General features: G+C 43.0%; 1 protein-coding gene across 1 annotated transcript in view; it reads right to left on the bottom strand.

Annotated features, from left to right (window-relative positions):
- The window catches only part of LOC146027274 (calcium-activated chloride channel regulator 1-like), a 57,009-nt gene that overhangs the window by 21,861 nt on the left and 20,171 nt on the right, over nt 1–14,977 (bottom strand). The window contains exons 7-11 of the mRNA XM_083158214.1: nt 14,430–14,654; nt 11,993–12,173; nt 7,299–7,405; nt 4,123–4,344; nt 200–470 (exon numbers count right to left, since the gene is read on the bottom strand). Of these exons, the coding sequence (XP_083014340.1) occupies nt 200–470; nt 4,123–4,344; nt 7,299–7,405; nt 11,993–12,173; nt 14,430–14,654 (1,006 nt within the window). The remainder of the gene's footprint in view (nt 1–199; nt 471–4,122; nt 4,345–7,298; nt 7,406–11,992; nt 12,174–14,429; nt 14,655–14,977) is intronic.

Here is a 14,977-nt window from a genome sequence, read left to right as displayed (position 1 = left end):
CCTTTTTTAAGAATTTGAATAGGATAGATCAAGAAACGGGAGCTCATGTTTTGGCAAAAGCCATTTTCTCTGTTTTTCATGTTAAAAATGTTAACACTGTATGTAGTTATCAGCCACTTTTATATGAAGTTCATACTGCTATACCAGACATTTATCTTCCCTAGATTAAACATATATTTGGCAGTACACAAATAGTTACCTGCTCCATTATCCAGAAGCTCTACGGTTATTAGGGGTCCACTCACTGGTTCAATTATCGCTGTGACTTTGGCTCCTATGACTGGTGTCAGACCTTGAGTCACTGAGGCATAGATAATCATAGGGTTGGGATACGTGTTTGTGTCTTGGCTCATGTGAGCATTTACAACAACTGGAGAAACATTTTCATCTACAGCTTTGGAATTCACCACTATGCCTAAGACTTGAACTGTTGCTAACGTGTTGCCAATACTGTATTCCCAGGCACCTCTCTGAAAAATAAAAACCCATACTTATTACATTCAACGATCTATGAAACATTGATAACAACGAAACAGTAAATTATTATTAAGGCACCAAAGATTTAAGATTAAAGATAATCTTCATAGGACCCAGAAGGATCTCTAATATGTTACGTAATATCAACGCACTTAAAGCGTTATCTTAATGACATGAAAATATTTAGACAATACTAGATTTTGTAACCACTTACCCCTGTATGTAGACACTTCTTGTAGACACAGTGGGGTTTACAGTATTTACTAAGGTGGGAGGTCTATTGAAGATTTGATGTTGCTATAGGCAACCAATAAGAATCTTATTATTTATTTAGCACCTTCTATTAGAAAATAGATTGCATCTGATTGGTTGCCCATAGCAACATCCCATTTTCGATAGAACTCCCATCTTAGTAAATAAACCTCAGCGCTTTTTAACTCTAGTCCTCACATACCTGCAACAGGATCATGATGCAATTTACATGTAGTAGCTTCCTCATGGTCCCACACCCTTGCAATTCAATGCCCTGATTTGTGGTTTTGAACAACAGGGGACTAGGTCAACAATGATTCTAACTGCAATTCCCTCTAACCCCCTGCACACCTGATATGGTTGGCCATTTTGGGACTTTATAAAAGTTAGCATGTATGCACTAAGTACAGAGGTGCAGGTGGCTGTCTGGCAGGCCAGGGGTCCCAATTAATCCTCTGTGTGTTATATGTCAACATAGACACTGCAAAAACAGGAAAAACTTGTGTCAGCCATTTCATGTTTCAATTATGTTCATGTCAACCTTTTTTTTCCACTGTTGACTAAGAGCAGTGGTTCTCAACCTCGGTCCTCAAGGACCCCCAATAGTGCACGTTTTCCAGGTCACCCGGCACATTTTAAAAGATCACAGGTGGAGCTAATTATGTCACCTGTGATTCTGTGTGGAGACCTGGAAAACGTGCACTGTTGGGGGTCCTTGAGGACCGAGGTTGAGAACCACTGATCTAGAGTATGTCAACCATTTTTACATATCTACTCATTCACTGTCGATCTAGTGATTGTCAACCTATACATTGTATACAATGTATCTCAGAACCTTAGATCTCATCTTGTTCCCTCTTTGTCTATCTTACCATTTTACAGTACCTCATATCTGCCTTACCCTCCCAACATCAAAGTTTCCTCCTTTTGCATTGCATCATTTTGGCTTTGACTCCCTAGCCTCTCTATTGTATGTCTTATTAATTCTATCTGGAGGGCGGCACTTTGTAGTACCGCATGGAAGCAGCGACCGCTGCACCCCCTGAGGAGGCATGTGAGCGTTCCTCTGTCCCCCGTTCTGTTCCCCCTCCCCATTCTGTCACCCGCCCCCCCTCCCCCAGCAATACCGGGTCAGAGGCGTAAGAAGCTGCCCAGTGCTGCAGGGAGAAGTAGGGAGAAGCCGAACAGTGCCGCACATCCCCCCAGTGGATCACTGCAAACGGCACACACGCACCTTCCCCCCCCCCCCTGCCATGGAGCAGGTAGACGGCGGGCGCACAAGGAGCCTACACCGGCCCTGGTAACCCCCTATTTCAATATATCCTCTCTGCTTGCTGTTTTTTTGCCTTATAGATGCTCTACAGGGGAGCCCCTGCCTGTCGCCTATCCTACTCTCCTCCTGCGCTGCTATGCTGCTCAGTGCGAGGAGAAGCTGCTTGTCGCCCATCCTCCTCTCCTCTTGCGCTGCTAAGTGGAAGGAGTGGCTGAGTCTCGCACACCCTAATTTGCTCCTGCACCTCAACTTTATGCCCCCAGGGTAGTGATGACCATTGTTGCCATTGCTATTGATGGTTGCCATTGATGGCAATTGTGCAACTGGCCATCGATAGTGCTAAACTATGCAATAGATGACCATCGATATATTGGCCTGTGGGCAAATCAAAACAAGGGGGCGTAGATTTGCATGTATTGGAGGCAAAGCTATTCTCCGTGTCCCGGCTTTAAAAAAAAAAAAAAAAAAAGAAGCAAAACATAGCTTTGCTGTTCCATTGATGGAGGTAAACCATCTGGTTCTCCCCCATCGATGGCAAAAGTAATCAACATTGGCCATGAACCATAGATTTTGACATCGATGGTCGATGGCCATCCCTACCCCTGGGTAGCCGCACGGACGTGACTGCATGGAGTCCACCACCATCGCTGCTGCCTATGGAGCCCTGCTCACTCACCCATTAGGGTCATGCCTCCAGTTAGCGCACCCCCCCCCCCCAGCCAATGCTGCCAGTGGGAAGAGCGATTTAGTGATGACCATGCTTCTCCCCTCCTGCGCAGCAAGTACAGCTGATGCTGGTGCGATAGGAGGAAAGAGACTCCACGCCGGACACCCACAGCAGCGCTGACCCCTGTCCTGCTGCACTTAATCCCAGCAGACCAGCTATAAGAGCCGCAGGTAGGTGCCACCCTGGCGACACTCTTGCTGTTTTCAGCCTGCCCCTACTGCAGTTTAACCACTCTGGGAACCTCACTTCCTGTGTACTCACCTATGGGAATGAGAATGCGGGTGTGAGCTGGGGATATTGCACACTGTCACCCCCCTGCTTCATTGCAGTATCTTCATGCCCAACTTCACACCAACTTCAAACTTCTGCACTGATTCATGTGCACCCGCCCATCCCCCACTACCAGTACACACACACCCATCCCTCCAGCACCCGAAACACCACCACCCTGCAGCTGCACCACCCACACCAGCACCACTACTGTCTGTCACTCACCCTGTGCACTCCAGCACCTAACTATCCAACAGCACCCGCACCCTTACGTGTAACTCCACCACCTGCAGTATACCGGCACCTGCCACTACCCCACACACACCATCCCCAACCAACCTACCCCACTGACAGTATCCTCGCATCTGACCCTCACCCACACACACCTGCAACACCACTGCAAACACCCCACACTCCTCTCCCACCACACATGGCACACCAACTTCACACCCATCCACAACAACCACAAACACCATCCCTCACCCGCACCAACCATGTGCCACACCCTACAATGCCACCGCCACCTCTGCCCCCAAACATCCCAAACCCAACTGTAACGCCCCCCGCCAAACTTCACTCCACCACCTACACCATCCACATGCGGAACCACCCCACCTCCTACTCTACCACCTACAGCACACCCACACCAAATTTCACACAATACAAGTGTTTGCAGGTTAAGGTTGGTGGAGCCTAGATCAGGGTTGCCGACTTTTTCTTTCTCCTCTCCGGGAGAAGCCCGGAGAGGAGACTTCCAGCTGCAGTTCGGAGGCGGGCTTGAGTGTGTTACATCATTAAGCCCCCAGTATGGAAACCCCCCCAATTCACGGATCTCCGTGGAGGGGGCGGGGCTAAAATGATGCAATTGTGGACATTTTAGCTCTGCCCCCTCCTCTGAGACCCGCGGATTGCCCAGAGGTATGGGCGGAACATGCGTGGGGGGTCCCCCAGAATCCGGGAGGGTTGAACACTATTCCGGGGGGCCGGGAGGAGGACCCGATTTTTGGGATCCTCCCGGCCATTCCGGGAGGGTCGGCAACCCTGGCCTAGATCTTCTAGTATCTTATATTATTTTAAACTATTGAAGTACTTTAAAAAAAATACATAACAAAATGAAGATTACCTCTGCTGTTCCAGGAATTGCGAGCCTTGATGATTTAGCGGTGTTATCATTAATGAAATCTGCAGCCGTATACGCCTTTCCTTTTGGATCTTGTAAAGTAATACTTGGTACTGCATTTTGCCAAGTGACTAAAAAAAATGTTTCATTCCCAATTGTGTTGTCAATGTAAACTCTGCCATCCAAAAACTCGTTTGAGTTCAGGCTTAAGCCAGCACTTTCCAGCTGTCAAAAAAAGAGCAACATTTTAATAATCAGAGCTGTTGAATTTTAAATCTAAGGTCAAATTTGTCCAAATCAATTTTTTCTAATGAAATAAAAAGGTTATTTGTAATTCACCTATACCAATAAAAGGAAATCCTTTATTGGAATCTCCACCTCTTAAAACGTAGATCTCACAATAACAGAAATCATCAAAGTGGTGAACATGAGGAATATGATAAAGCTGTCTCTAAGCTGTCTGAAGCAAAAGCTTAATGGGATGTTCAAAAATGAACTGGCTTCAGATAGGTGTAGAAAGCCCATAGAAAAGCATTCTGAAATTTAAACAAACCATGGATGGGATGTTCTAACATCCGCCACCCATTTTCGTCCCCCTCCACCAGGCTTCGCATTTTTACTAATTGCATATGCACTAACATATGCGATTAGTAACGCAAGGGACAGCTCTTGCGATAAGAGCTGTCACTTGCGATGCGGCACCGTCACTGGACTTCCGGGACTGAGACCCGGGAGTCCCTCTGCGCATGCGCAGAGTGACGACCTGACCGCGGGCATGCTCGGAGGGATCCCTCACGCAGCGCTGTGGACAGAAGCCCAAAGGCTTCAACAGGGGATCACCAGCAAAAGCTGGCTATACCTCTGCAGCGCTGATCTGGCGGAGGGGGGTTAGAAAATACAGAAATGCGGTAAAACCCCTGCATTTACACGTTAGTGCATCCTGTCCCATAAAACATTTTTTTCCCTTTAAAAGTAAAATAAACTTTAAATGCTATTGTTGAACAACAAGTTCCAGCAAGCCTTTGCAAACATTAACTGCTTGGACACGCTGGCAAGTGTGAAACCACAGTCCCATCAGTTAAGAGCACATTTATCATTATATTTTCCACTAAATTAATGTAAATACTGGTATTTCCACACCATTTCTATATTATTTTAGTATCATTCTATTGTATAAATGGACGTTTGCTGTAGAATGCACAGGATTATCCTCCAAGCCCTTAAATTCCCCTTTTTTAAGCAGATCGCATTTCACATATCTGTGAAGGGAAATTTAATCTGTTCAAATAGACTAATGTTATATTGTAAAAAAGACCAGAGGGAGCATTGCAATAATAATGCCATATTCAAATGGCAAGTAGAACAGGGCCCAGAGCTAGCTCCTGTTATCAGCCTGTGGGAAAAATTGACTCAGATTTGGAGAGTGGAAAATTATAACATAATAAATAGTACCAGATAATCTGCCAATTTCTTTCTTTTTTAAACATGACAATTAGGAGCTGATTGGCTGGTACTTTATCTCACTTCACTTTATCATTCTCCAAGACTTAGTACGTCTGCCCCTGTGTGTCTAAATAGAACACCGGCTGATCACAGAAACTAAATAATCATTATAATAAAAAATAATAAAAATAAAATTCACAAGCATGCTAAATTCCTTCTTTGCCATCCTGGACTTTCAGTACACCATAGATGTCCGCACACATCAGCTGATCGGCTCATACTGTAGACAAGAATTCCACCGATCTCTGCATGCAGTGTGCAAGGTTTTTTCTTCTATTATAGATGGGAGAGTGGCATATGGGGAAGTTGTATAGGCTTAATGATGGGCATATAGGGGGATATTTGGAGTAAACACATCAAGGAGAAGAGGAGAGTAGAGAGGGAACAAGGAGGGGTACAGAAACGAGTGCATGCGCAGATAAATTCTCAGGGCATTTTTTTGCAAATTTTTTGGGGAAAATACCCAAGAAATGGGATGCGGTCATTTGGTCTACAGCATGATGGTTGACAATCATTAGGTCAACACCATTAGGTCGACATGGAAAAAGGTCGAAATGGGTCTACTGTAGGTCAATATGGGAAAAGGTAGACATGGTTCTACAGTAGGTCGAAAGGTCATTAGTTCGACAGGTCATTAGTTCAACAGTGTCTAGGTTGACAGTCAAAAATGTCGACATGGGGTTTTTCCCTGTTTTTTGAGCCGACAGGCAGTATTTCATGCCCTACCATCCACTAGGGCATGGTGGGAGAATAAAATAGTGTGCTGAGCACAGCGAGGCTTCGTCCCCGAAGCATGGCGAGCGCAGCGAGGGGATGAGGTGCACTTTAAAGTGTGTCCATGTTGACTGTGTTGACATTCGGGTCAAAAAACTGTGAAAATGTCAACCTTTTGACTGTCGACCTAGACACTTTCGAACTAATGACCTGTCAAACTAATGACCTATCAAACTAATGAAATTTTGACCTTTTCCGATGTCAACCTTTTCCCATGACGACCTAATGGTGTCAAACTAATGACTGTCGACCATCATGCTGTAGGCCAAATGATCCCCACCCCAAAAAATGGGGTGAGAATATTCAAAGGAACAGGGTTTTCTTGCAAGTTTTGTCCTGTGATGCAACTTTTAATACAATCTTGCAATGTATTCAACTACCACATCACAAAATGCTCACTGACAGGAGTCCGGTGCTGCACTGTAACATTAGGTGCAGCATCCAGCTCCCGTTACAAGAACTAGGATCAGATTCAATTATTAAACAACAAATATGTACATTTAGATTAATTATATTTATGGTTTGAATTCAAATAGTTTTTAATTACATTTTACATTGAACATGCAGCTTGCATTACATATTATGTTTTTTAGTATATATGATACTTTGCTACATTATTATATTGTGCACAAATATAGTAATGGGACATTTATTACTACTGCTGTCATGCCAGTATCTATGCTATCTCTTTGTGTCTCTATTCTATAACTTCTTATCTCTGACACAGATGCTACTGCTGAGCTGGATGCATCGTGACTGGATTTCCACAGTTGTCTACTCCCTACGTATATTATGAGCGTACTGTATATACTGTACCTGCACTGGGAAATAAAAATCTTTAATAATGTTTATAAAGCACAATCTTAACAACATTCAGTTGAAAATATTTGCTGAAAATGTACCTGTATGGCCTGTTGTGTAACATCTCCATTTCCAGATGAAATTGCACTGAATGCATCAATCAAACCATTTGCATCTACATTATCTGTGGCTAAAAGTGTATTTCCACCTGGAAAGAAAAGACTGTATTACATGGATTCAGTTCTGTACTTCATTGTTACAGTTTTCTATTTTGTTGATACTGTACAGAATTATGATATACTACTGAATGTATCACTTGTTGCTTTTAAGTCTTATTTTTTTAAATATTTAATTCTCATATTTACTTAATAATAGCAGATCACTCATCATTCTCAATTAATATTATTGTCAATTTACAAGTAAGCGATACTGTCTTTGGATTAGAAATATTAATTGACATATTTGAATGATGTGAAATCAAAGTTTGTCCTCAAATTTGTTATGGTAACTATTTTTTTTTTTACATAAATATTTCTGTAATCAATAAGAAAGAACTACTGTATATTATTCATGCTCGTGTTTCCTTGCATAAATTTCAAATGGGAAGCTTGCGAATCTCTTGGCTTTCGGTTCCCTTCTATTGTATGGGGTAACCTTCCCTATCTTTGTCATTGATTATTTCCTATCCATATTAGACCATATGTATATTATATGGGAAATGCCATAGCTTATCTTGTTATACAATATTAAACTATACATTTGCAAACTACATATCTTGCAAATGTACAGATATGTCCTCTCTCATTATTGCTGCAGGCATGTTAAACAGCCATTCTACTCATGCCTAGTATTAAGTGTTGACCAAGGCCGGTGTCTTTTTGTGCAATTTCCCATGAAAATAGCTCTTTATCGCATCGCTATGTATAGCATTGAATATAGGCATGCTGAATATAATTTTAATTAGCATAGGCTGCTTGTGTGACGTTTTTACATAGCCAGGGCCTGATTAACCAATAGGCTGATTAGGCTGCAGCCTAGAGCGCTGGATCCTGGTGGGATGTAACCCTGGCACAATAGATTGCACTGGGATGGGGCCGTGCAAGGTCTTATGATATCCCTCCCGGGAACTGTGGGAGCAGCATTGCCTGCTGGGATTGCTGGCATCATTGAGGTAGGGCTGGGAAGAGGAGATCCTGTGAGAGCCGTGGATGTGATTGATGCTGCTGCCGCCATTTCTAGCACTGCTAGGGCAGTGAGCTGAGGTTTGAGTACAGATTTTTAGCTGAATAGGAGTGCCAAAATTTGTGGTGGAGGAAGTGGGGGGTGGCCGCTTCTGCATTAACATAGAGCGCATAGCAATTCCAATGGGATGCCTCACAATGCCTGTAAGTCTGGGTCCTTGATGGTGAGATTTTGCAGACATGTCCCATGCCCTGCCACTCACCCAGCATCACCCCCCTCCATCAGGCCCCTGTATTACTCCCGCCATGCCAATCTGGGTGCCTCCTCCCCGATAGGGCAGCCATAATATCTTTAAGTATGGTTTACAGTTATGAAATAAAGAGAAAATAAAGTGTAGTGCACGATCAACAGCTGCTGGCAGAGGGTTTGTCAGGCCCTAATATTGAGAAAGAATAAAAAGAAAAATGTGCCAGCGCTGGCTGTAAAGAAGTTGACAATACATGGTTCTCAAAAAATATAAAAAACAATTTAATATTATTACATTAAATGGATATAAAAAAGGTGAATCGCTCTCTGTCAATCCCCTCTCACTACATGACTTCTTCTGTGCCAATGGCCACTTATAGAAAGACTGTAGAAGGCAGCTTGTCTGACTGAAAGCAGCATAAACTCACCAGGTTTTAGCAGTAATCCTTAGCTTGCACACTGGAGTTGGGCTGGGGCTTGGCTTGCTTGATTGGCAGGTGGCTTGATTTGCATAAAGAATGTTGATAGGCTGGTTTGAAGTCAGAGGTGTGGATTGTTGGATAGATGATCCCTGCTTCCAGCAGTTTCTGCCTCTTTCTTCTTGAGTCGTTGCCCTCCCTCCCGCCCCAATTATTAGTTGAAATTTTAGTTATAGGAAATTTTCTTTAGCGGTTTTACTAATTAATTGTTGTCGGCTTATTTTGGCAGAAAGAGCGGTAGTTTAATTTCTAGCGGTATTTACAGGTAGCTGGTGGTTGGTGTCGAGATGTGGGCATCACCGATCCAGGTGGGCCCAATTCTGGACCTTAACAATCATTTTACTTCGGATAGGCAAAGTTTTGCGGACATTTTGTGTGTCAGGGCTGGTGGCCCAAATTTATCTGGATCGGGCAGAGTGGTGAGCTCTGCCTTAGTGATATATGCGAAGTCAGGGGCAGAGGCAGATGGTCAACCCCTGGCCTTAAGGGCAGATGGCCCTTTGGGAAAAGTCTGCATATAAAGTTTTCTGTTGCCGAGGACGCTGGCAGTTGGCCGGTCCTAGGCAAAAGGGCAGGAGGCCCTTGGATCCGGAGTTTATTATTTTCATTACTTTTTTATTTTACCAGCTGATGTGTTTTATTGCCATAAAGATGCATCGAGCGACAGCAAGCACGCACTGCAGTGGTCGGCGTAAGTGACGCACTCCCCCCTCGAGCTTGCAATTGGTAAAGTCCAAGCAAAGGACTACATCATCCATTGTTGCCCGCCACCTTAGTTAGAGCAGGGATGTAAAATTTTAGTTTGTTTCAAATAGGCCCCCCTGCTCAAAATAAATAAGCCGTCCCCTTTAAGCCCAATTCAGTTGTACGCGTCATTATTTCATAGATAAGTGGTGTAAGTGTGGATGAATGCTTATGCCTGTGTGGAGTTTAGTGGGAAGGGCATGTACTACTCAATCTAGCAATGACTTACTTTCTCTTTGAACCTCATTTGTGCCCTCTTTTGATTCTTATGATTGCCATCAATCACAGTGTCAGCAATCACATTTTCAGCAACATGTTGCCAAGCACACTATGAGTACACTGGACTAATATAAAGCATCATAACTATAAACCATAAATAGAAAGATGTGCCAGCGCTGGCTGTAAAGAAGTTGACAATACAGGTTCTCAAAAAATATTAAAAACAATTTAATATTATTACATTAAATGGATATAAAAAAGGTGAATCACTTTAGAACATATAGTTCATGACACACAATCATTAATTGCTATCACATGGATACTCAGCGTTTGGTTTTAGCTTTGAGCTGTTTCAAAAAGAACAACGCAATGACTGCCATAGGAAAGGAGTGAATTAACCCCTTCCCGACATTTGACGTACATTTACGTCATGGCCGGGATGTACTTCCCGACGCATGGCATAAATGTACGTCATGACTTTAAACTGACACTGCGTCTATAGACGCGGTGACAGAGGGACGATGGCTGCTGTCCCTGACAGCAGACATCTTCCCTCGTGGCCCAGGGGGGGCAGCGATGCCCCCACCATCGGCGATCGCTGCGATTGGCTGTTCAAATGTGAACAGCCAATTGCAGCGTTTTCGGTGTTCTGTGTATAATTTTGTCTCTGCTGCCCCCTAGTGTCCAAAAAAAATAAAAGGAGGTTGAAATAATGATGGAAACATAAAGTAGACATATGGTCTTTGTTAGTTATTAACTATTTTGAGTGGTATGATTATTTGTCTCACAAGCAGAAAATTTAACATTTTGCAAATTGCAAAATTTTCCAATTTTTTATGACATTTTGGTATTTTTCACAAAAAAAAACAGACTGTATCGACCAAAATTTACCACTAACTTAAAGTACAATGTGTCACGAGAAAACAATCTCAAAATCACTGGGATAAGTAAAAGCAATAAAAAGTTATACCCACATAAAGTGATACATGTCAGATTTGAAAAAAAGGGCTCTGTCAGGAAGGCAAAAACAGGCTGCGGCGGTAAGGGGTTAAACATCCAAGGCTGTGTGTACACAATGGAGCATGTGACTCGGAGCCAATAGGAAAGCAGGGGAGGGCAGAGTTAGCTGGGATAATAGGAACAGGGAAGGAGGAGATGTGGTTAACAAAACAAACTATAATTATATACATTCTAAGCTAAGACTTAAGGGGATATTCAGACCTGAATGCTGTCCATGCGATTACCGGAACAACTAAACCTGCATATGTATCATTGCAAGCCCAAATGACAAATGAAATAGCAAAAATATCTAATTGCAATCCACTCACAATTTAACTTACAGAAAGCCAGTGTTTGGATGTGATAACCGTCCGTTTTCAGGGAGTGTCAGAAAAACGAAGGAGTGCCCAGGCATTTTAGGGGAAGCGTCCAGCCTCGATCAGCCTGTATCAGTTTTCACACTGTCTGGGTAGTGGCTAACTACTGGCAGTAATTTGCAGATGAGCGATAAGGTCTGAATTAGGCCCTTAATCCTTCCTATAAATAAGTTTTATACTTAAGGCCTATATACTATGCACACTCGGCGATTTTGAGCTGAAAGCAGCTCGGTTTCCTCATTTGAGCGGCTTTCAGCTCAAAAGCCGCCCAGTGTGTACGGGGCAGCGATAAGCGGTGATTGCTGATGCGAGTTCCCGCACCATCGCTGGTGGCCACCGCTCATCTGCTGGTATTACCAAACAGGGTGGACGTCTTTCCATAGCGTCGTGCTATGGAAAGTCATCCTCCTCAGGAAAAATCGCTCAGAAGGGCAAAAGTTGCGATTTTCAGCCCAGCGATTTGCCACATCCTTGTTGTCCATACACGCTGGGCAAAATCACCCAGTGTATATGGTCCTTTAAACTATTTGGAAAAGTGTGAAAATGTACCTGTAACTTCTGCAATTTCTTTAAGGTTTTTGTCTTCATTAAATCCCAGGAATATGACATGAATTACTACTCCACTGCTAAGTATTTGAGGGAAACAAAGTGTGGTGTCATAATTGTCTTCTCCATCTGATAGTAATAGAATTTCAGTGCCAGCTGCTGAACCAGAGTGTCTTTGATTTACCTGGGCAACCATCACAGCAAAGAGAATAGAGATATAGCAATATGTGGAAAATATGCAATTACTTAACATAAAAAACAATAAAAATACATTTTTAAAATCTGAACCAATTCAGGTAACATTTAAATGGAAAAAACAGTCATTATTTGAATGTGCATGGTTATTTTCTAAATGATGAACTTTTCATTTAATGGGGGGAAATGCTTGCAAGACTTTGGTTCCGGTTCAGACCTGAACGCATGTCTGTGAATTCACATGGTGGCCAATTATAGATGAAGTGCGCATGCATATGGGATGCAATGCGTGCGCGCTTACCTGGCTGTGATGAACTCCTGCAAACTTTTTCTGATCACTGGATGTTCGCAAGGAGAGTGACAGGAAGTATGCATCTGGGCTTGGTAACTGGCCATTTAATGGGAGTGCTAATGTGATAATGGAGCCTTATGGTGAGCTGCAGGGATGGCAGGCGTTAAGAGATATTAAAAAGTTTCAAAAAGCCAGTTGATTCTTATCAATTAGTGGGGGAATTTTATTAACTTGCAGAACCACATTCCTGAGGTTGCCAGGGATGGATAGCATGTGAAAATTTGAGGACAGGTAATACCGTGTTCACGCTGCTTGTGTAAAATACCCGGCTTTTACCCGGCATTTTAATGCCGGGAACTGCAGTGATGGACCCCCGTTCTCACTGCTAAGGCAAATTCCAAGGTGAAGCAGTTCTACCCGGTAATATGCCTTTTAACACAGTTTTTGTTTTGCAGTGTGAACGGGCCAATCCGTGTCTGCATACCCAGATCTGAAACACGGGTAAAAAGCAGGGTTGGAGACCCGGGAATTTTGCACAGGTTGACACTGTTAAATTGTTAAAATACAAACGGGGTCAACATGGCAGACCCGGGAATTTGCCTAGCAGTGAGAACGGGGTGTAAGGGGGATGGACAGGATGTGAGGATTTTAGGACAGGAAAAAAAACCTTAGAACAGAGAAACAGGGACAGAACACACAGGACACTCAGAAGACAAGATGAACACTGGCTAGAGTCGAGCAATGGAGGCTAGGCCTGGGGCTGTGTATAACAGGCATGGCAGTCCACAACCCCCAAGTCAAAGAGAAGGAGGACAGCAGCATGTGGGAGATAGCAGCAACAAGGAGGAAGGCTTCAGCAGAACAGGGGATCCCCACTTTCAAGGGGTATCCTGACAGTAGAAAAGGAGATGTGAGTCTTTGGAAGCAGGACGTCATGGGTAAGTGGTAAGGAAAACCACGCTAGGCTGAGGTCCCCATGTTAAGGTGCGTACACACATACAGATTTTCTGTCTGATCTATCTGGTGGGAACAAAAACCTGGAAATGTATGGGAGCAAGTGACAATCAAAAAATTGTTCCCAAACACTTGAAAACAGACAGTGATCAGTCAGACAAATTGTTTAAACATTCTGATATAACAAATTTATCAAAGCATGTATTTTTTTTCTGTTTTCCTGCATTTGGGTGGAAATTTTTGATTGTCAGTTGCTCCCATACATTTCCAGGTTTTTGTTCCCACCAGATAGATCAGACAGAAAATCTGTACGTGTGTACGCACCTTTAGAAGCGTCTGGAGGAGATCCCATGGAATAAGCTAGAGAAGACACATCTCAGAGTGCAACAGATGCATTACTGATTCCTAGAAAACTGCGAGGGTAGGTGATGGAATGCTGCCCCATCATTGATTATGCTGTTTTCACCACTGAAGTAAATATGTTTGTATTGCTGCAACCGCATTGTTTATGCTGCATAGGAGAGTCATGCTGAATTGAAATGCTGCACCGCTTTAAGCTGATGTAATTGATATGAAGATAGTGCAGGAGAGAGCAGAGGAGAATAAGGAAAGAAAGGTAATTGCCGTGACAACCCTGAACTGTGAACTGTTTAAATATACCCTGCTCTGTTTGAAAAGAGAAAAGACCGTGATATTTACATTTTAATTGCATCACATGACTTTTGCGTACCCACTAAGAACAATGCAGACGTGCACGCAAAAAATGCTAGGTGTGTCTAGGAAAGGCTGGGAGTGTCGTGGAAAATGCAGGCGTGCCAAGCCAGCTTAGGGGAGGGTTTGTGACATCAGCTCCAGCCCGAATATGGCTGTTTTCATCGCAGGCACAGAGTAAGCCTCTGGCTATGCATCACCTGCGATGACTTGTGCCATATGTAAAAATCATTTCAATGGAATCTGGACTCAGTCGCACAGGCGTATAATGCAATACATTTATATTACCTCAATACCTTTCAGGATCCCTTCACATATATGTGTTCCTCCATTTGCTATTGTTGGAAGTAGAGCTTTTAGCTGCTTGCGTTCTGCATCACTTCTTATTTGGACTAATTGGGAACTGACTGATGCAGAGTTTGAAAACGTGACCATTCCAACAAAAGAATTTGTCTCGATGATTTGAATAAGGAAAACATCTGCCGCCTGGTACAACCGTTCAATGCGATTATTCTGAAATTAGTGAATGAAATATTATTTTGAGAACAGAATTACAAATACCAATGATATTTTGGAAATTATTCACTATATATTTATTTAACAGTAAGCCATGTACAGTAGTGATAGGTATACAAAAACAATATGTCAGCCTGGAGCCTGGCATGTATTGATAATCACACCATAAAATCTAATATATAATGTTTAATGTCCAATTCAATGCAAACCAGAACATAGCACAGCTGGGTTACATCAATAGCGTAATAACTATTAAAGAAAATCACATAATCACCCATACATGGAAGCTTCCAAAACGATACCATTTAAGTGAACCTCAC

Source organism: Crinia signifera, chromosome 8 (genome assembly GCF_055691185.1).
Source record: "Crinia signifera chromosome 8, ASM5569118v1, whole genome shotgun sequence".
Lineage (NCBI taxonomy): Eukaryota > Metazoa > Chordata > Amphibia > Anura > Myobatrachidae > Crinia > Crinia signifera.
Note: the sequence above shows the minus strand (reverse complement) of the source record. Positions and strands in the feature narration are given on the sequence as shown.